At 36.1% G+C, this 22780-nt stretch overlaps 1 protein-coding gene across 4 annotated transcripts in view; it reads left to right on the top strand.

The window, feature by feature from the left end:
- The first annotated feature begins 314 nt into the window (after positions 1-314).
- LOC121377030 (potassium channel subfamily T member 2-like) overlaps positions 315-22780 on the top strand; it is a 101304-nt gene continuing 78838 nt past the window's right edge. For all 4 annotated transcript variants that reach the window (XR_005958574.1, XR_005958575.1, XM_041504871.1 and 1 more), the window contains exons 1-3: positions 315-713; positions 5624-5706; positions 12261-12357. Coding sequence is in view for 2 of the 4 variants with exons in the window: in XM_041504871.1 (XP_041360805.1) it covers positions 610-713; positions 5624-5706; positions 12261-12357 (284 nt within the window). In the remaining 2 variants the exon portion in view is untranslated. The remainder of the gene's footprint in view (positions 714-5623; positions 5707-12260; positions 12358-22780) is intronic.

Here is a 22780-nt window from a genome sequence, read left to right on the forward strand (position 1 = left end):
AATGTATCAACTTGTAAAACATAGTTTTAAAACTGAATTTGAGAAGCTAACGCTAATAATGTATCAACTTGTAAAACATAGTTTTAAACACTGAATTTGAAAATCCAACACAAGTGTACCAACTTATAAAAACATAGTTTTAAAACTGAATTTTGAGAAGCCAACACTACAAATGTACCAAGTTGTAAAACATAGTTTTTAAACTGAATTTGAACACACTGTGTTCATTTTGTAAAAGCCGAAAGGGGAAACAGCGACGTTGACTAGGTGACACCACACACTATAACTAGAGTAACCTAGCTGTGACTCTAGTGGTACAGTGTTATTATGTTTAACGGTTTTCTTCTGTTTCTCCCTTTCCACAGTCCTGCACGCTGGTTGGTCGCGATGCTGCAGTGAACCGGAAAAAAGAGGAAAAAAATCCGCTTCATTCGGACAACTGCGCCACACGTGGGGTTTTTCAGTGGACAACGACGTATACGAAGTAGACGACGTGGGATATTTTTACCACAAATTCTTTGTCTTTAATGTCGCCGGAGCGGCTAGTACGTAGTTCCAAGCGCGTTGTTTACAAATATTCGCACGAGTTTCAGTACCCCACTTTCGAACATGGAGGGTGATGACAATGCTACCGATTGCGACGGCATCGACCTAGACAGACTGTGCCAGTGTGACGTGGACGACGAGGACGACGGCTGGGACCAGTGGGATGGGTAGGTGATATGATTTATAGTCCCATGTGTAATATTATTTTTTATTATACTTCCGCGAGACTGCGTCTCCGTTTAATGTTAATTCTTGTTCAATATTAACTTCTTCTTTTTTATGTTCCTGTATTTAATAACACTGTATCGTCTTATACCGAGGAAACGAAAACTAACAGTAAACGATCGAAGGCCTAATTGCGTAATTAAGTCCACTAATTAAGACATAATTGTAATTCACACACACACACACACACACACACACACACACACACACACACACATAGTTCACCAAGGTAAACATCTACGGTCCATTTTTTTAACATTTTGACATTTATTGGACCCGATGTAAACATCTACGGTCCATTTTTTTAAATTTTGACATTTATTACGGCACAGCAATAAACATCACAATAATAAATATCGTGCCGGAGACGTTTATCTTGATGAACTAACACACACACACACACACACACACACACACACACACACACACATTAAATATCATTAATTATAATTATTAAATATTTATTTATTTTATTATTTTGGTTTACATTTGATCGAGTTAATATTTGAGCGTAGTAAACTACGTATGAACACTGCAGTACACCTGGGTACGAGTTTACGTTACAGCACTGGGGGGGGGGGGGGGGGGGGCATGTGTTTACATGTATTTATATTATATACATGTATGTGTGTGCCACCCCCACACTTCTTGGCACCTTTCTTCGCCCGTGGTTACAGCTAGGCTTTGTCATACAATGTAAAACAAACAAAAATTTACATTCAACTTTAATTGAATGGATAATATATATTTAACCCAATATATAATAATATATCTGGTTAATTAACTTTTGAATTTTATTTTATCACAATTTAATTTTTTTAAATTTTTAAAAATTATTATTATTTTTTTAATGAATGGCTTTTTGTCATATCACCGGAAATGAGACTACAATGATTGAGGGTAAAATTGCACACGGCGGGATTTAACCGCACGTCCTTTGTTTGTGTCGTTATGAAGTTTACGCTCTGGAGTTTACGCTTTGAAAAGAACTGAACGGGTTTGTGGACACTGGTCTAAATTTGCGTGACAAGCTCACGGGTCTGACTTTTCCAAATAGCGTCAATAGCTCGCGGCGTTCGTAAAGCTTGTCATACACTCAGAGAGCTGTCAACTAGCTGATTTAATAAGCAGCTGTATGAAGCAGGTTTAGAATGTACACAGTTAATAACATTAATATTACCTAATACATGCATTTGGTATGATTGTGATGGAGCACATAATCTGTACAAACAGTATATCGCAGGTCTGTTTGAATGAAAATTATGTGAAGTGACTTCCCCCATGGCTGCTGTAGTGCGTTGGAGGAGGGGGGGGGGGTGCACAAACATTTGGTATGACCAACACAGTAAATATTAGACTGCAAACGATGGGTGGTCAGAGTACTCGGGCTAAGTGGGATAGTACACGCAGCCCCCAACCCTGATTAGTTTAATCAACTAATAACTGGCATAGGAAGGTGCCAAAAAGTGGATGGGGGGGGGGGGGGGGGCACTTTCATATTTACACTTTTACACTATTATAAAGCAAATATAAAGCAAGATATTTGAAAAGTGGCTTCCCAAGCCAATAACTAGTCACCACTTCTCCAGTCAGGACTACAAATACAATTAGTCAGGCACTGTGTAGGAAATTGTGCAGGGATGGGGGTCTGTACTGTGGCATGTATAGAATGGTGTTGGTTTTTTTTGGGGGGGTGGGGTTGAGTCATGCTACCCCCCAAAATATTGAAAAAGAGACGGATCTGTCTCCTAAACCCCTCCTACACCTGCACATTTTTGTATGTAAATAATAATAATAATAATAATAATAAATATATATATATAATAATAATAATAATAATAATAGTAATAATCATTTGTTTCTACAGTGAAACCCCTCTAAACCAGACACTCTCAGGACCAAGTAAAACGTCCGGTATCCAGTTTATAGAGGTTAAGTTCTTTACTGATTTAAAAAAAAAGAACCATGAAAAATGTCTGGTTTTGAGGGAATTCCGGTTTACAGAGGGTCCGGTTTAGAGAGGTTTCACTGTAATTAGTAATTGGGAGGGGGTGCTGTGCATATCTCGTTATTTTTAAATTCTTCACATGCATATGAATAAGCGGGACGCAGCCCCATGGTAAAGTGCTCACCTGATGTGCGGTCAGTCTAGGATCGATCCCCGTCGGTGGGCCCATTGGGCTATTTCTCATTCCAGCAGTATACCACAACTGGTATATCAATTGGCTGTGGTATGTGCTGTCCTGTCTGTTGGATGGGGCATATAAAGGATCCCTTTGCTACTAATGGAAAAATAAGAGTGGATTTCTTCTCTAAGACTATTTATCAGAATTATCAAATGTTTGACATCCAATAGCCGATGATCAATAAATCACTTAATCACTTATGATCTTTCTTATATTAAGCCTACCGCACACGAGAGCTATCAATGGAGCAAAACGTTACTTGAGATTTTTTTACTCGGCTGTTGGCTCATACAGGGCTTGAAATAGCAAGTAAAATATTACCTGCTGTTATTTTTTATAAATAGCAGGCCAAAAGAAATATTTCCTTGTCAGAAAAAAAAAGATATGGCCTGCTGAAAATAAAACAGTACGAGATAAATGGATGGTTTGGGATGATGTGTGGAAAATTACGTTACGAAGCCTGCTTTTGTTAAAGAAGAAGAAGGAAATGTTTTATTTAACGACCAACAAATTTTATTGACAGTTATATGACGTCATACATATGGTTAAGGACCACACAGATATTGAGAGAGGAAACCCACTGTCTCCGAAATTGTATCGGTGCACGCGAACATCGGTACGAGAAACGAAATCCGGAAGTAAATGAAAACGCGGATTGCCGGAATTGCTTTGCAATTGCACAAGTGCACACGAAAATCGGTGCAATTTTGTACGAGAAAACGAAATGCTGAAGTAAATTCATCTAGTGGACACTGTTTAAATGCCGAATGACTATAATTGCTTGCAATTGCACAAGTACGCGAGAACATCAATGCAATTCCTTACGAGAAAATGAAACGCCGAAGTCTGGAATGAATTGCCTGGTTTACGTTCGGAAACGAAACTACAGTTCGTTGAACTTTTTGTCGAGAACGAAAGACCATTCTCGACTTTTCTTACATGTGGTAACCTCTCGGTAACCTGAACGACCGTTCTCGACTTATTTCGATGCCTGAGCAAGGGATCTTTTATATGCACCATCCCACAGACAGGGTAGTACATATCATGGCCTTTGATACACCAGTCGTGGTGCACTGGCTGGAACGAGAAATAGCCCAATGGGCCCACTGACGGGGATCGATCCCACACCGACTGTGCATTGAGTGGGCACTGTACCACTGGGCTATGTCCTGCCCAACCCTGTTTTTGTTAAATGCAGCTGTTTAAGCATTGTAAATACATGTAGTTATACGTGTATGAGTCCAAAACAGACTGTAACTTTGTCCCCCAGTTTGATAATGATAATGTGACGTGTGTATTTTATCCACATACGCTCTCTTGTCAAGTACTTCCAAGTATAACACGGATTTATCCAGGCGTCCTGTGGGTCCGAACATATAGACCCCTTCCCAAAAGAAAGGAGCTGAAAATTCCCAATTTTTGTACTAAAAATTTAATTATGTCTGTTCTAATAAATTAATTTAACAGTGCATCATTCAGTGGTATGAAAACATTTCCCCAAGTATCATGTACTTGTGCTAATTTTCCCAATCCAATCAGACATGGGAACCTGGCAAAATATCTTGGATAAAACCCTGTATGAATTTTCTTAGACAGTCATTCTCTGATGATGAATTTATAATACATATTTGTGTATTATCTTCACAGATACGCTCCTGTCAAATACTTCACGTATAAACCTTCTTAGACAGCCAATCTCTAATGATGAATTTATAATAAATATTTGTGTATTATCTTCACAGATACGCTCCTGTCAAATACTTCACGTATAAACCTACTTAGATAGCCAAACTCTAATGATGAATTTATAATAAATATTTGTGTATTATCTTCACAGATATGCTCCTGTCAAATACTTCACGTATAAACCTTCTTAGATAGCCAATCTCTAATGATGAATTTATAATAAATATTTGTGTATTATCTTCACAGATACGCTCCTGTCAAATACTTCACGTATAAACCTTCTTAGACAACCAGTATCTAATGATGAATTTATAATAAATATTTGTATATTATCTTCACAGATACCCTCCTGTCAAATACTTCACGTATAAACCTACTTAGATAGCCAATCTCTAATGATGAATTTATAATAAATATTTGTGTATTATCTTCACAGATACGCTCCCGTCAAATACTTCACGTATAAACCTTCTTAGACAGCCAATCTCTAATGATGAATTTATAATAAATATTTGTGTATTATCTTCACAGATACGCTCCCGTCAAATACTTCACGTATAAACCTTCTTAGACAACCAGTATCTGATGATGAATTTATAATAAATATTTGTGTATTATCTTCACAGATACGCTCCCATCAAATACTTCACATATGAACCTTTTTAGACAGTCATTCTCTGATGATGAATTTATAATAAATATTTGTGTATAATCTTCACAGATACGCTCCCATCAAATACTTCACATATGAACCTTTTTAGACAGCCAGTATCTGACGATGAATTTATAATAAATATTTGTGTGTTATCTTCACAGATATGCTCCCGTCAAATATGAACTTTCTTAGACTTTCTCTAACGATGAATTTATAATAAATATTTGTGTGTTATCTTCACAGATACGCTCCTGTCAAATATGAACTTTCTTAGACTATCTCTAACGATGAATTTATAATAAATATTTGTGTGTTATCTTCACAGATACGCTCCTGTCAAATACTTCACGTATGAACTCTCTGTGCGAGGTCGTCTCCGCAGACTTCTAGTGAAGAATCCATCCACCAGTAAGTGTTCATTCATCCACTTATTTCTTCTGTCTGTTTCTCACTGCAGCATGGATCAGAGATCATTTAGCTGGGCCCTCACAGTGTATTGGAAAATGTGTGTGTGTGTGTGTGTGTGCACATGTGTGTGCGTATGTGTATCAAGGAGCATTTCGCTGGGCCCTCACAGTGTATTTGAAAGTGTGTGTGTGTGTGTGTGGACCAGGGGGCATTTAGCTGGGCCCTCACAGTGTATTTGAAAGTGTGTGTGTGTGTGTGGATCGGGGGGCGTATTTAGTTAAGCCCTCACAGTGTATTTGAAAGTGTGTGTGTGTGGATCGGGGGTGGTGGGGGTGGGGGGCATTTAGTTAAGCCCTCACAGTGTATTTGAAAGTGTGTGTGTGTGTGGACCAGGGGGCATTTAGCTGGGCCCTCACAGTGTATTTGAAAGTGTGTGTGTGTGTGGATCGGGGGGGGGGGGTGTATTTAGTTGGGCCCTCACAGTGTATTTGAAAGAGAGTGTGTATGGATCAGTGGGCATTTAGCTGGGCCCTCACAGTGTATTTGAAAGTGTGTATGTGTGTGTGTGTATTTGGATCAGAGGGCATTTAGCTATGCCCTCACAGTGTATTTGAAAGTGTATGTGTGTGTGTGGGAACACTATCAATGCGAGGCATGGGGTGCGTGAGTTGGATGGGGTGGGGTTAATACATGTAATTTCAGAGATGAAACCAGTTGTCACCACATACATACTTCTCCTATAGCAACAAGTAATCCAATAGGCAGTATAGCACATACCACAACCTTTGAAAAAACAAACATATTACAGCAAAAGTCACTCAAATTACACAATATATTTTCTGATAATCAGTTTGACAAGCAACGTTTTCTTTCCATCTTATTTTTGACAGTATTCCCAATATATCCAGAATTTAATTTTCAGGAGTGATCTTATTTATAGGATATTAAACAAGCTTTCATTTCGTATCATGTTTACGTCCCGAGTGAAATAATTTTCAATTGTCACGAGCATTTCACGAGGGACATAAACATGATACGAAATGATAGCGAGTTTAATATCCTATTTATTACCCATAATCAATCTTAATTTATATCACTCGTCTCATTTCATTGACGTTCCTGTAAGGTTGTAGTGTGCCAATTGATGACGTCATCATGTGACGTCAAAAGTGTTACGTCCCACTTGGCGTTCTAGTGGGACGTATCACTTTGATATGTACCAAGATATTTGTGACCATATGGGTAATAAAAATAATTTTGTTTTATCCCATGTTTGTCTCAAGTCACATAAGCGTATGAGACAGGGAGGCAGATAGGGTAAAACCTCAAATTCTGGCAAAAATGATACAGATATTCAGAAAAAATGTGCTAACCTGAGACCTTTTTACTGCGTATTTCCATCAAAATGTTGAGTGGTGCGTCATTAAATAAAACACTTCTTTCCTTTCCTTTCATAAAATGAACTTGAAGCCTAGTTATATAGCAGTGTTAACTGAGCTTATTTAGAGAATAACTAACCAGCTACGAGGAATTAGGAATGATCTGTCCCGAGTGAATGAATGTTTTTTATTACCCCAGTAGGCACTCATAATGGGGAAAATAAAAATCATTATCATGCATTGGTCTAACGAACAATACTATTGGATAATTTGACGCTTACAAACCAATGACCTTGTCGGTACTAAATATGACGTCATCACGATTTGGCAAACACACACAATGACGTCATGTAGTTTAAAGAGTTTGCGTTTACGGCTGTCTGTTTTTGGTGTTAAATTTATAACAAAATGTCATTTCAATGCAATTCATTATAGATTTTGTACCAGAATAAAGAGAACTTTTGTTTTTGAAAATTATCTATGAACGTGATTAAATTACAAAGTTATAGAAATACTCAGAACAGTGCGTAAAGTGGCGTATATCGTTTCTATACATGTATGTGCATGTGTGTGTCGAAAATAAAGGCTTTTAGAGAAAAAATTGCTCCGGTAATAAATAGAATAACAAACTCGGCACCAGTTATTATCAAATTTATGTCCCTCGTGAAATAATTTTAATTTGTCACTCGCTAAAGCTCGTGACAGCTGAAAATTATTTCACTCGGGACATAAATTTGATAATAACTGGTAACTCGTTTATTATCCTCTATACAACATTCATTCACGAGGGACAGATAATTCATAATTCCTCGTAGCGAGTTGGTTATTCTCTTTATTACCCATTGTTAATTTTAACTGATTTTTAATGTAAAAATCCCTCTGGAGTCTACAACATCAGCCATTACGTGATATAATCTTACGCGCATTACATGACGTAATGTAAGTGACGTCATAGCATAACGGCGTTATCTTTACAGCCAAATGTTTACAGTACAAAATAATACAACTGTATTTGCATTTGAAAATAATTATTTTTATATATTATTAAAGCCGCTGCTTATGAAAATATACCATTTCATGTTTACGAAACAAATGAGTCCATTTGTTTTGGTAAATCTTTGTAGATCGTATAACGTATGTGTAATCTGACTCATGAATGAAAAAATTATATGAATGAAAGTGAAGTTCCGGCCATGGCAAGCAACCAACCAAACGTCGTGATTTTAAAGCCAGCCAATCAGTGGCTGTAGAAGCAATCTGCACACTGTGCAGAGATCGAAAAAAGATTACCCCGTATATTTGAGCCCATATGGGTAATAAACCATTTTACTCTTAGATACCCTGTGGGCAGGACGTAGCCCAGTGGTGAAGTGTTTCGCTTGATGCGCGGTCGGTCTAGGATCGATCCCCATCGGTGGACCCATTGGGCTATTTCTCGTCCCAGCCAGTGCTCCACAACTGGTGTAATAAAGGCTGTGGTATTTACTATCCTGTCTGTGGGATGGTGCATATAAAATATCCCTTGCTGCTAATCGAAAAGAGTTGCCCATGAAGTGGCAACAGCGGGTTTCCTCCCTCAATATCTTTGTGGTCCTTAACCCTATGTCTGACATCATATAACTGTAAATAAAAATGTGTTGAGTGCGTCGTTAAATAAACCATTTCCTTCTTTCCTTTTAAATTTTTTTTTAATTTCAAGCCTTGTTATATAGCAGTGTTAACTGAGGTTAAACCATTTTAATCTTAGATACCCCGAGTTTGTTTTCTCATGATTTGTAGTATAATGTTCTGTTCGTACTCTTTGATCTTTTTAATGCTGCAAATCCTGTGGAACTCTTTTGAGTTGAGGTGAGGACTACATTTCATGTGCATGTCGAGAGGGTGATTTATAGTTTGTGTTCTGTTTGATAATATCAATATATGAAGAGTTCAGAGGTACAAAACGATAAATTTTAGTAATTTTCTGCTAAAGTGGTTTTTTTTTTTTTTTTTATACTTTCTTTGTAAAACATATCAAGTCCACAATGGGCGATCTTAAGTTGAAATAAGTAAAGTAAATAAAGGGCAGAATTAAAAAACAAAACAAGTATAAAAATCAGAACATAACGCCTTGAACTGAGTTTTTTGCGAAAATGATGTTTATCGGTTTTTGCGCCTGAACTCTTCATATACCGGTATTCGGGGGTGAGACGTAGCCCAGTGGTAAGGCACTCGCTTGATGCATGGTTGGTTTTGGGATCGATCCCCGTCGGTGGGCCCATTGGGCTATGTCTCGTTCCAGTCAGTGCACCACGACTGGTATATCAAAGGCCATGGTATGTGCTATCCTCTCTGTGGGATGGTGCATATAAACGATCCCTTTCTATTAGTGGGAAAATGTAGCGAGTTTCCTCTCTTAGACTATATATCAAAATTACCAAATGTTTGTCATCCAATAGCCGATGATTAATAAATCCAAGTAAATGCATGTTCAGGTGCAGATGCAGGATTTCTGAAAGGGGTGTGTGTGTGTGTCCAAATGTGATGACTGATATCTCCTTTTACACAGAACAGTTAATATAATCACGTTTCCCCTGAAAGGTTATGGTCGGTTTTCAAAAAGGGGGTGGGGGTGGGGGGTCCAAATGTGATGACTGATGTCTCCTTTTACACAAAACAGTTAATATAATCACGTTTCCCCTGAAAGGTTATGGTCGGTTTTCAAAAAGGGGGTGGGGGTGGGGGTGTCCAAATGTGATGACTGATGTCTCCTTTTACACAAAACAGTTAATATAATCACGTTTCCCCTGAAAGGTTATGATCGGTTTTCAAAAAGGGTGTGTGGGGGGGGGGGGGGGGTCCAAATGTGATGACTGATGTCTCCTTTTACAAAGAACAGTTAATATAATCACGTTTTCCCTTAACGGTTACAGTCGGTTTTCAAAAAGGGGGGGTTCTGGACCCCTGGATCCGCTACTGATGTTGCTCCAAATTTCACGCAAACAAAAAATAGGTTATGCAAAATTATATATGCATGAGCAACGCGCAAACGAAACTATCGTTCTCACAATTTTCAGAGGTCTGGTATACTATATGCAGTCAGTACATGCATATTGTGTAGTCACTGTACATTCATATTATGTAGTGACTACATTCATACTGTGACCAGTCACTACATTCATATTTGCTGTCATTGCATTCATACTATGTACCACCGGCCTCGGTGGCGTCGTGGCAGGCTATCGGTCTACAGGCTGGTAGGTACTGGGTTCGGATCCCAGTCGAGGCATGGGATTTTTAATCCAGATACCGACTCCAAACCCTGAATGCTCAATGGGTAGGTGTAAACCACTTGCACCGACCAGTGATCCATAACTGGTTCAACAAAGGCCATGGTTTGTGCTATCCAGCCTGTGGGAAGCGCAAATAAAAGATCCCTTGCTGCCTGTCGTAAAAAAGAGTAGCCTATGTGGCAACAGCGGGTTTCCTCTAAAAACAGTGTCAGAATGACCATATGTTTGACGTCCAATAGCCGATGATAAGATTAAAAATCAATGTGCTCTAGTGGCATCGTTAAATAAAACAAACTTCTTCTTCATACTATGTACCACAACTGGTCAAAGGCCGTGGTATGTGCTTTCCTGTCTGTAGGAAAATGCATATAAAAGATCCCTTACTGCATTAAGAAAATGTTGCAGGTTTCCTCTGATGACTACGAGTCAGAATTACCAACTGTTTGAAATCCAATGGCCGATGATTAATTAATCAATGTGCTCTAGTGGTGTTTTAAACAAAACAGAAAACATTCGTAATTATATTTTAGAACTATAGTGCTGTTCACATTATTTGTACATGTAGCTGTAGTGCCTTGCCATTTTGTCTTTTTCAGGACTGTACAGTTCACTGTTCATATTGTACAGTGCATTGTTCACTTGCATCAGTGTTCACTTTTGTGAACTTATTTTCAGGACTGTACAGTCCACTGTTCATATTGTACAGTGCATTGTTCACTTGCATCAGTGTTCACTTTTGTGAACTTATTTTCAGGACTGTACAGTCCACTGTTCATATTGTACAGTGCATTGTTCACTTGCATTGTTCACTTTTGTTAACTTTTATTTTTAGGACTGTACAGTCCACTATTCATATTGTACAGTGCATTGTTCACTTGCATCAGTGTTCACTTTTGTGAACTTTTATTTTCAGGACTATACAGTCCACTGTTCATATTGTACAGTGCATTGTTCACTTTTGTTAACTTTTATTTTCAGGACTGTACAGTCCACTGTTCATATTGTACAGTGCATTGTTCACATTTGTGAACTTATTTTCAGTACCGTACAGTCCACTGTTCATATTGTACAGTGCATTGTTCACTTGCATTGTTCACTTTTGTTAACTTTTATTTTCAGGACTGTACAGTACATTGTTTACTTTAAAAAAAGACTGTACAGTTTATTGTTCACATAGATTGTACAGTACATTGCACTTTTTCAGAACTGTACAGTATACTGTTCACATTGTTTTAGACTGTATACAATACTCTGTTCACTTTCTGTTTTCAGGAGTACAGTACACTTTGTTTGCAGGACTGTACAGTACACTGTTCACATTTTGTTTCAGGACTACACTATACTGTTCACTTTCTGTTTTTAGGACTATACAGTATACTATGCACATTGTTCTAGACTGCATACAGTGCATGGTTCACTTTCTGTTTTCAGGTCTACAGTACAGTGTTCACTTCTGCTTTTAGGACTGTACAGTACACTGTTCACTTTCTGTTTTTAGGACTGTACAGTACAATGTTCACTTTCTGTTTTCATGACTACAGTACAATGTTCACTTTCTTTTTTTATGACTACATTACACTGTTCACTTTCTGCTTTTAGGACTGTACAGTACACATTTTTTTTTTCGGGACTGTATAGTACACTGTTCACATTATTTTTTTCAGGACTGTACAGTACATTGTTCACATTATTTTTTCTGGACTGTACAGTATACTGTTGACATTGTTTGTTTCAGGACTGTACAGTACACTGTTCACGTTGTATAGAATGCTGTTGACTTTATATTTTCAGGACTGTACAGTACACTGTTCACGTTGTATAGAATGCTGTTGACTTTATATTTTCAGGACTGTACAGTACACTGTTCACGTTGTATAGAATGCTGTTCACTTTATATTTTCAGGACTGTACAGTACACTGTTTGACTTGGTTGTGAACACTGTGCTGTGTTCTCTGTACGTGACTCGAGTCTGCCTTGACAATGAAGACCAGTACAGATGGTAAGATTCTGTTTTATCCAATCAGAGACATCATTACAAAGCCTGTTTTTCAATCAGCATCTAGTTAGCAAATTGTATGAACCTGTCTGTCATAATAAATTCTATGAGTCTATATTTTATGCCTGCCCCAAGTTCAGCCAGTGAATGTTTCGGTAACGTTCGTGAACTATTTTATTGGTTCCTGATGTGGCCATTTGGTTTAAAGGGACATTCTTGAGTTTACTGCACTTTTTAAGATGTTATTGACTAACAAAGACTTTTTAACAATTGTAATTACATATCAAATATAGTGGCTGTATATTAAATGTGTTTCTGATCGTTCTAATATTTGTATTAGGTTAAATTTCATTTTATTTCCTAAAATACAATTTTTTCGTACGTACAAAATTATTTGAAGACAAAATCCAGTTTGGGCTTCTTACAAATATTAAGACGACCAGAAATACATTGAATATACAGACACTGATATTCTAAAACAGAAAATATATTTAATATGTAAGTTTAATCATAGAAATATTTTATTAGTCGGAAACATCTTACAATGCAGCAAAATTGGGAATGTCCCTTTAATGCAAAGCACATAAACCAGTCTAGTGGATGTTAGCGACAAGCGGTTGACTGAACTTGCCCCCTGGTGAAGGGCTTGAAATGGCAGCCTGCGAAATGTGAAAACCCTATTATTATTTTACTCCTTGCATTTGTGTTTTACAGGTATATTTTATTTTACACCCCATTGTAATAACTTTTTGTTTTGTTTAATATCTTGTGTTTTACACCCTGTGTTTTAAACTCATTGTAAAACCTGTGTTTTATACCTTGTGGTTTACACCCTGTGTTTTAAACTCATTGTAAAACCTGTATTATATAGTTTTATATTTTGTGTTTTACACCCTGTATTTTAAACTCATTGTAAAACCTGTATTAGTTTTATATCTTGTGTTTTACACCCTGTATTTTAAACTCATTGTAAAACCTGTATTAGTTTTATATCTTGTGTTTTACACCCTGTATTTTAAACTCATTGTAGAACATGTTGTATATCTTGTGTTTTACACCCTGTGTTTTAAACTCATTGTAAAACCTGTATTAGTTTTATATTTTGTGTTTTACACCCTGTATTTTAAACTCATTGTAAAACCTGTATTAGTTTTATATTTTGTGTTTTACACCCTGTATTTTAAACTCATTGTAAAACCTGTATTAGTTTTATATTTTGTGTTTTACACCCTGTATTTTAAACTCATTGTAGAACATGTTGTATATCTTGTGTTTTACACCCTGTGTTTTAAACTCATTGTAAAACCTGTATTAGTTTTATATCTTGTGTTTTAAACTCTTTTCTATCTTGTGTTTTACACCCTGTGTTTTAAACTCATTATAGGGTGTATACTACCAAATCAAATCCCATAGACGACAATAGTAACATATGTGGCTAAAACTCCTACCTGCAACGTATCAACCGACATAAACGCCACGGATATAAATACTACCACACCTTACACTTAAAGTGAATCAGAAAAAAATGGGGGTCAAGCTGCTCGTTTCTGAGATAACGGGTAGCGTCTATGACTACCCTAGTTTCACACAAAATTCGAGTACTTTTTTTTACAGGTACCCCATACATGTTTCAAGCACAAGGCTACTTGACACATTGGTACTAGATGAAATGAAATTGCAATTTATTTTTACCCAGATGAAACTATTATTTTTTACAACCAACACACTCACATTTATAACCAATCACAGGACTTGTGGTGTTCACCTCTCTATCAAAAGTTGGGTGCACCTCAAACTTTGACCCAGCCGGAAGTTATTTGGTTTAGTACTACCTATACTGATAACTTACATTTTTCAAAAAGTGTCCAGCTATGTGTCTATGACCACCAGGATCTGGTGTATTCTGACATAAACTGACAACCTCACTGAAACTGTTGTTTCTACAGTGCAACCTAATATAATGTACACCTCAAAAAGCATATATATTGCATATAGTTTTGTACAAATGCAATATGTCATATTAAACAACAAAATGTTTTAAAATAAAACTCCTGAAGATATTTACTTTCAGTTGGGTTTGTGTACTCAGGTATATATGTAGAGACAACAAAGATAGTCAGAATACCTCTACCCCTTTAAAGAATTCCATTAAAACACATGCACTTGATTGACCCCTAGATTATGAAGACCTTAACAGGCACATCAAAGAAATATCAGTATTAAAAAAATACACTGTCTGAGGAAGGAAACACAAACATGACTGTACCTGTATGAAGTAATGACTTAATGTCCTGAACATTAGTGTTGGGAGGAAATCCTGTATGCTGGGTATGGGTGTCTTCAAGTTACCAGGTGTGGGAATTTCAAATCCATCGGCCATGCTGATTTTCATAATGAACCATCAAAACTATTGGCAGCCACCAATATTCCTGACTATATTTTATTTATAGCCTACTGTAGTTGGAGGTTTTAATAGTTGTGATATCTGGAATAATCATGCAGCTTTAACACATTTATTTTTGATTAATTACTGAAAAAAACTATTTTTAAATGACAAAATTACCCGAACATCTATTTTCTTGCATTATTTTCTAATCCGGATGAATACAATATGTACATTAGATGTATTCCTACAATCTGTAATCCAGCATTTTATTTAGCTAGTAACATTAGGTAATACAGCTTTAACAATAAAATAAATTATCAACTTAATCAAAGGCAGATAATCAAATCTGAAAAAATTGGTTCTGAATCTAGTATAAACTCAAAATGCTTTTCATGAGAGCTAACTAAGTGATTATTAAGAAAAAAAAATGATCTGGAGATCTAAGTGTATGTTTAACAACCTTATTGTTATGTACAAATAAGAACAGAAGGCACAATAGTGACAACAAATTTAATTATGTTTTTGGTAAAGTTTTTCTTCAAATTTACTTTAAATTTTGCATAAAACTACAAATTTGTCTAAAATATAACTTAGCACCCTATAAATATGTCAAAATGACAATAAAAATCAACTTCTTTACAAATTTGAGTTTTCAGAATTTCATACATAAAAAATTGACAATGTTAATGGAAACTAAAGACATTAACCCACTATTGGCACATGCTATTTTTAATATAAAAATAAATTGCTATTAAAATCTTAGTTCAGGTTGCCTATATATAATACCATATTTAAGAGCAGTTGCATATGGCAAGTCAAATACCATGTAAAAAGAAATTATTGAAATCTTTACAGTATGAATTATAGGCCAAAACCAACTTTTCTTCAGTGCTAACTTTGATTCAAACTCCATTCAGAGCCATGTACAGCGATTATTGTCAAGGTCAAGGTCATTGTGAACTTGCATGATCGAGTGATGGCTAATTAATCAACCAGTATAGTTTAATTAAATAAAATGACAAAATCATAATATTTTTTATTATGCACTGAATATGTGCTATAGGGTGTATACTACCAAATCAAATCCCATAGACGACAATAGTAACATATGTGGCTAAAACTCCTACCTGCAACGTATCAACCGACATAAACGTCACGGATATAAATACTACCACCCCTTACACTTAAAGTGAATCAGAAAAAAATGGGGGTCAAGCTGCTCGTTTCTGAGATAACGGGTAGCGTCTATGACTACCCTAGTTTCGCACAATATTCGAGTACTTTTTTTTACAGGTACCCCATACATGTTTCAAGCACAAGGCTACTTGACACATCGGTGCTAGATGAAATAAAATTGCACATTTTTTTTACCCAGATGAAACTATTATTTTTTACAACTAACACACTCACATTTATAACCAATCACAGGACTTGTGGTGTTCACTTCTCTATCAAAAGTTGGGTGCACCTCGAACTTTGACCCAGCCGGAAGTTATTTGGTTTGGTACTACCTGTAAAACCAGTGTTTGATATCTTATGTTTTACACCCTATGTTTTAAACTCTTTGTAAAACCTGTTTTACATCTTGTGTTTTACACCATGCATTTTAAACTCATTGTAAAAATTGTATTAGTTTTATATGTTGAGGTTTATTTTGCACTGTATTTTAAACACTATTTTTGTATTATATTTGTCCTTTTAAATAGACTGTATTTGACACTGTTTTGAACCTCCTGTACTTGAGTTATGTACATTCAGTTCACATGCACACTACCTGTATTGTACATGGTGTAAACATATCAAGATAAAAGGTGTGTGATTGGGTTACTTTTCAAGTCTACCTGAGCCATGTTAAAAGTATTTTAACAATGAATGAAATCAGTGATATATATATAGACATATAGGTCAGAGGGGCTCGCATATAAAGTGACAGACACTTTAAACACTGATTTCATTATAGCTGTCTGCCTAAAAAAAGATGAAAGAAACCAAAAAGGTCAGACATTAGCAGGTCATGTGAGGGTGGGGTTGAAGTAAGATTTATGTGAATGAATTGATCCATTTGTCTGAGGCCATATAACTGTAAATAAAATGTGTTGAGTGTGTCGTTCAATAAAACATTTCTTTCTTTCATTATGTGGTTAGTAGCACCAACTTGTTGCATGCTATTTGTCGACCCTACAAAAATCGGAACGTATATGCATGTATAAGATTAAAGTCATTCCGTGTAAGCATTCTCACAGTACGATTTGATTCAATGCAACAGTCTGATATATAAATTAACCAGTGTGATATGAATTAACCAGTCTGATATGAATTAACCAGTCTGATATGAATTAACCAGTGTGACGAACTGTATAATGAGAATTTCCCTTAACTGCTCTGATTACATTATAAGTCTTGTGATTCATAAGTCATATGTAGAATTCAGAGTGCCAGTTACAGTATTAATAACAGCTTGCTGAAAATGTCCCATTTTGAGATGATACAAGAAGTAAAGTGAGAGAATGTTTCCTGTCAGATTTTACTCAATAAAGGACAGGGCTAGAGAGTGTACAAATGTATATCAGTCTGATTAATTCATATATCAGACTGGTTAATTCATATCAGACCTGTTAATTCATATCAGACTGGTTAATTCATATCAGACTGGTTAATTCAATTCAGACTGGTTAATTCATATCAGACTGGTTAATTCATATTAGACTGGTTAATTCATATCAGACTGGTTAATTTGAATATTAGACTGGTTAATTCATATCAGACTGGTTAATTTGTATATTAGACTGGTTAATTCATATCAGACTGGTTAATTTGTATATTAGACTGGTTAATTCATATCAGACTGGTTAATTCATATCAGACTGGTGACTTCATATCAGACTGGTTAATTCATATCAGACTGGTTAATTTATATCAGACTGGTTAATTTATATTAGACTGGTTAATTCATATCAGACTGGTTAATTTGAATATTAGACTGGTTAATTCATATCAGACTGGTTAATTTGTATATTAGACTGGTTAATTCATATCAGACTGGTTAATTTGTATATTAGACTGGTTAATTCATATCAGACTGGTTAATTCATATCAGACTGGTGACTTCATATCAGACTGGTTAATTCATATCAGACTGGTTGATTCATATCAAGACTGGTTAACTCTTATCAGACTGCTTAATTCATATCAGACTGGTTGATTCATATCAGACTGGTGAATTCATATCAAACTGGTTAATTCATATCAGATTGGTTAATTCATATCAGACTGGTTAACTTGTATCAGACTGGTTAATTCATATCAGACTGCTTAATTCATATCAGACTGGTTAATTTGAATATTAGACTGGTTAATTCATATCAGACTGGTTAATTTGTATATTAGACTGGTTAATTCATATCAGACTGGTTAATTTGTATATTAGACTGGTTAATTCATATCAGACTGGTTAATTTGAATATTAGACTGGTTAATTCATATCAGACTGGTTAATTTGTGTATTAGACTGGTTAATTCATATCAGACTGGTTAATTTGTGTATTAGACTGGTTAATTCATATCAGACTGGTTAATTTGAATATTAGACTGGTTAATTCATATCAGACTGGTTAATTTGTATATTAGACTGGTTAATTCATATCAGACTGGTTAATTTGTATATTAGACTGGTTAATTCATATCAGACTGGTTAATTTATATCGGACTGCTTAACTCGTATCAAACTGGTGAATTCATATCAGACTGGTTCATTCATATCAAACTGGTTAATTCATATCAGATTGGTTAATTCATATCAGACTGGTTAACTTGTATCAGACTGGTTAATTCATATCAGACTGCTTAATTCATATCAGACTGGTTAATTTATATATTAGACTGGTTAATTCATATCAGACTGGTTAATTTGAATATTAGACTGGTTAATTCATATCAGACTGGTTAATTTGTATATTAGACTGGTTAATTCATATCAGACTGGTTAATTTGTATATTAGACTGGTTAATTCATATCAGACTGGTTAATTTGAATATTAGACTGGTTAATTCATATCAGACTGGTTAATTTGTATATTAGACTGGTTAATTCATATCAGACTGGTTAATTTGTGTATTAGACTGGTTAATTCATATCAGACTGGTTAATTTGAATATTAGACTGGTTAACTCATGTATGACTGGTTTACTCCTATATCAGACTGCATGGCTAACTTATATATCAGATTGGATAACTTGTTTTAGACTTGGTAACTTGTTTTAGACTGTTTAACTGACATATCAAACTGGTTTAAAACTGATCTATATCAATGTAAGACAAGCTGCTGGACTTTCAAACTGAAGACACTGGTTCAGATCCCGTCAAAGGAGAGAATGAAAGTGGGCCGTGGTAGAAAAACTACCGGCTGACTGATATTGGCTTAAACTCGGCCTTGGTGGCGTCGTGATTAAGCCATCGGATAAAAGGCTGGTAGGTACAGGGTTCACAGCCCAGTACCGGCTCCCACCCAGAGCGAGTTTTAACAACTGGGTTGGTGTACAACCACTACACCCTCTTCTCTCTCACTAACAACTAACAATTAACCCTCTGTCCAGGACAGACAGCTCTGATAGCTGAGGTGTGTGCCCAGGACAGCGTGCTTCAACCTTAATTGGATATAGGCACGGAAATAAGTTTAAACGGACTGTCAAGCTTAAACTGGTGATTACCAAGTTGACCTTTGGGCTGGTCTGTTATAATGTTCATCTGATATATCACAGAATGGACTCCTAGATTGTTTACAGTCAATCTGACATCAGAAGATTAAATTGTTCAGTTAGTGTGACATCACATAATGGACTTCCTGTAAGGTCAGTCTGATATCAGATGATCACCTATATATGTCAGGTCAGTTTGACATTGTAGAATATGACTTTGTATTACACAGGTAGTATCTTTGATAGGTTGTTTTATGGGTATGACATTGTTTGTTTGTCCATCAATACAACCGGCTGTACATCCATCTGTTAATATTTACTTGACCGAGGCGTAGCTTCCTTATCAATTCATATAGGATAATTAAACCAGCTTGCAACTTGGGAAAGGAAGGAAGGAAGGAAATATTTAATTTAATGATGCACTCAACACATTTTATTTACAGTTATATGGCGTTTGACATTTGGTTAAAGTCCACACAGATACTGAGGAAGGAAACCCGCCGTCGCCACTTCATGGGCTACTCTTTTCGATTAGCAGCAAGGGATCTTTTATATGCACCATCCCACAGACAGGATAGTTCATACCATGGTCTTTGATATACCAGTCGTGGTGCACTGGCTGGAACGAGAAATAGCCCAATGGGCCCATCAACGGGGATTGATCCCAGACCGATCGCACATCAAGCAATCGCTTTACCACTGGGCTACATCCCACCCCTTGCAACTTGGGATGGCAGTGTATATCAAAGGCAATGGTATGTACTACCCTGTCTGTGGGATGGCAGTGTGTCGTATACTATAACTAAGTCACAACAGATTACTGCACTTATATAGACGACAGAAACACTCATCCAAGAATTGTCCACTTACATTTACGTCCTTGCTAATGTGACTAACGATTGACATTTGTATGATCAGTAAATCTACTCTAATATAATCTTGACTGTTCATTCTCATTTCTATTATATCTATCTCATCTAATTTATCTAAAAGTTCCATTCTTCTTTCGACCTCGTGCTGTCCATCTTGCCTTTTTTTCATATCTAGAGTTCTCTTTTCCTACCTTCTCAAATAATAAAATATTCATACTAAAACGCGAACGAACCGGTAAGTACTAAAACACGGATCAGACCGCTACAGCACTTATTAAAGGAAATCTTTGTCCGTGCCATTATCTTTCTTATCAGTTCATTTAGGATCAACAAACCTTGCATGCAGGTACAACATGTTTTACACATTGCTGCACATTAAAGGAAATCCTTGTCCGGGTCATATTTTCTGTATCAATTGATATAGGGTTATCAAACCTTGCATGTAAATACACTGCATGGATATATATAACTTTGGATAGTGGTACATCATGCATCATAAAAAAAAGATAAAGAAATGTTTTATTTAACGACACACTCAACACATTTTATTTATGGTTATATGGCGTCGGACATATCATTAAGGACCACACAGATATTGAGAGAGGAAACCCGCTGTCGCCACTTCATGGGCTACTCTTTTCGATTAGCAGCAAGGGATCTTTATATGCACCATCCCACAGACAGGATAACACATACCACGGCCTTTTACATACCAGTCGTGGTGCACTGGCTGGAACGAGAAATAGCCCAATGGGCCCACCGATGGGGATCGATCCCAGACTGACTGTGCATCGAGTGAGTGCTTTACCACTGGGTTACGCCCCACCCCTGCATCGTAAAGTTCTAGGTTACAGCAATCTACTTTTCATGGATTATATATACATATTAAAGGAAATCCTTTTCCAGGGCACTATTTCTCGTTCCAGCCAGTGCTCCACAACTGGTATAACAAAGGCTGTGGTATGTACTACCCTGTCTGTGGAATAGTGCATATAAAACATCCCTTGCTGCTAATCAAAAAGAGTAGCCCATGAAGTGGAGACAGCGGGTACCCTCTCTCAATATGTGTGATCCTTAACCATATGTTTCATGAGTGTAGGAAGGTGCCACAAAGTGGGGGTGGGGTGGGGGCACACTTTTATATTTACACACTATTATAAAGCAAATATAAACCAAAATATCTGAAAAGTGGGGCGGGGGGGACATGCCCCCTTGCGCCCCCCCCCATTTCCCACGCCAGTGTGTCTGATGCCATGTAACTATAAATAAAAAGTTAAATAAAAAGTTAAATAAAAAGTTAAATAAAACATTTCCTTCCTTTCTTCTTTTTTATGATATGGCAAAAAAGGTGAGAAACAGACTGAAAGTAAAGACATGGAATATGATATTTTAACGATCCTGTGTGTCTGATGGAATATGATATTTTAACGATCCTGTGTGTCTGATGTGACACAGACAGATAGACATTCATAATATCATATTTTAGTTTTTCTTGTCTCCCTGTTCTGTTTGACAGACCGACTGGCAAACCATGGTGTGAGTTAAATAAGACGGAAACTCATATTTCAGTTTCACAATATCCATCCCACTCGGCTTTTGTGTCAAGATATTCTGCATCCTGTTGTTCTCCATAAACATGACACTTACAATGGGACACTAATAAATATATATGCCATGGAACTTGTTAACATGAACATATGTTTACTAAACAGACAGGAGAAAAACATCCAAGACCAGCGTGATAAATGTCATGTTTGTTTAAGAAAAAAAATATACTTAGTAAACAACCACTGTCCAGGGTAAAATGTTTAAGATGAAAATATATGTTTATTTTATTTTTTTAATAAAGTTTATTAACCCCAGAAACAAATTTGGTAATGTTGGGGTAGTAGGGTGGGGCTTGGTATCATTACCTTACAGTCATGTAATAGGTTAGAAATTGTAAAAAATATATAAACTGAAAAAAAAAAAAAAAAAAAAAAAAATATATATATATATCTATATCTATATATATATTATATATATATTACATTACACTAGTAAATATGAATTTTTGTATATGAGAAAATAAAGATTTCTGGGGTTAACAGAAAAGGAAGAAAGAAAGATAGAAGGAAAGAACAATTGAATTTAAATTTTAAATTAAAAAAACAAAAGCTTAGTAAACAACACCTGTCCACAGGTATCCCCAAACAATAATATCAGATATGTTATAGTAATGTTATTTCTCGTTCCAGCCAGTTCACCACGACTGGTATATCAAAGGCCGTGGTATGTGCTATCCTGTCTATGGGATGGTGCATATAAAAGATCACTTTCTACTAATGGAAAAATGTAGCGGGTTTCATCTCTATATGACTGTGTCAAAATGACAATATGTTTGACACCAAATAGCCGATGATTAATAAATCAATGTGCTCTAGTGGTGTCGTTAAACAAAACAAACTTCTCTCACTTTGGAAACTCAGGTCAT

Source organism: Gigantopelta aegis, chromosome 7 (genome assembly GCF_016097555.1).
Source record: "Gigantopelta aegis isolate Gae_Host chromosome 7, Gae_host_genome, whole genome shotgun sequence".
In the NCBI taxonomy this organism is placed as follows: Eukaryota; Metazoa; Mollusca; class Gastropoda; order Neomphalida; family Peltospiridae; genus Gigantopelta; species Gigantopelta aegis.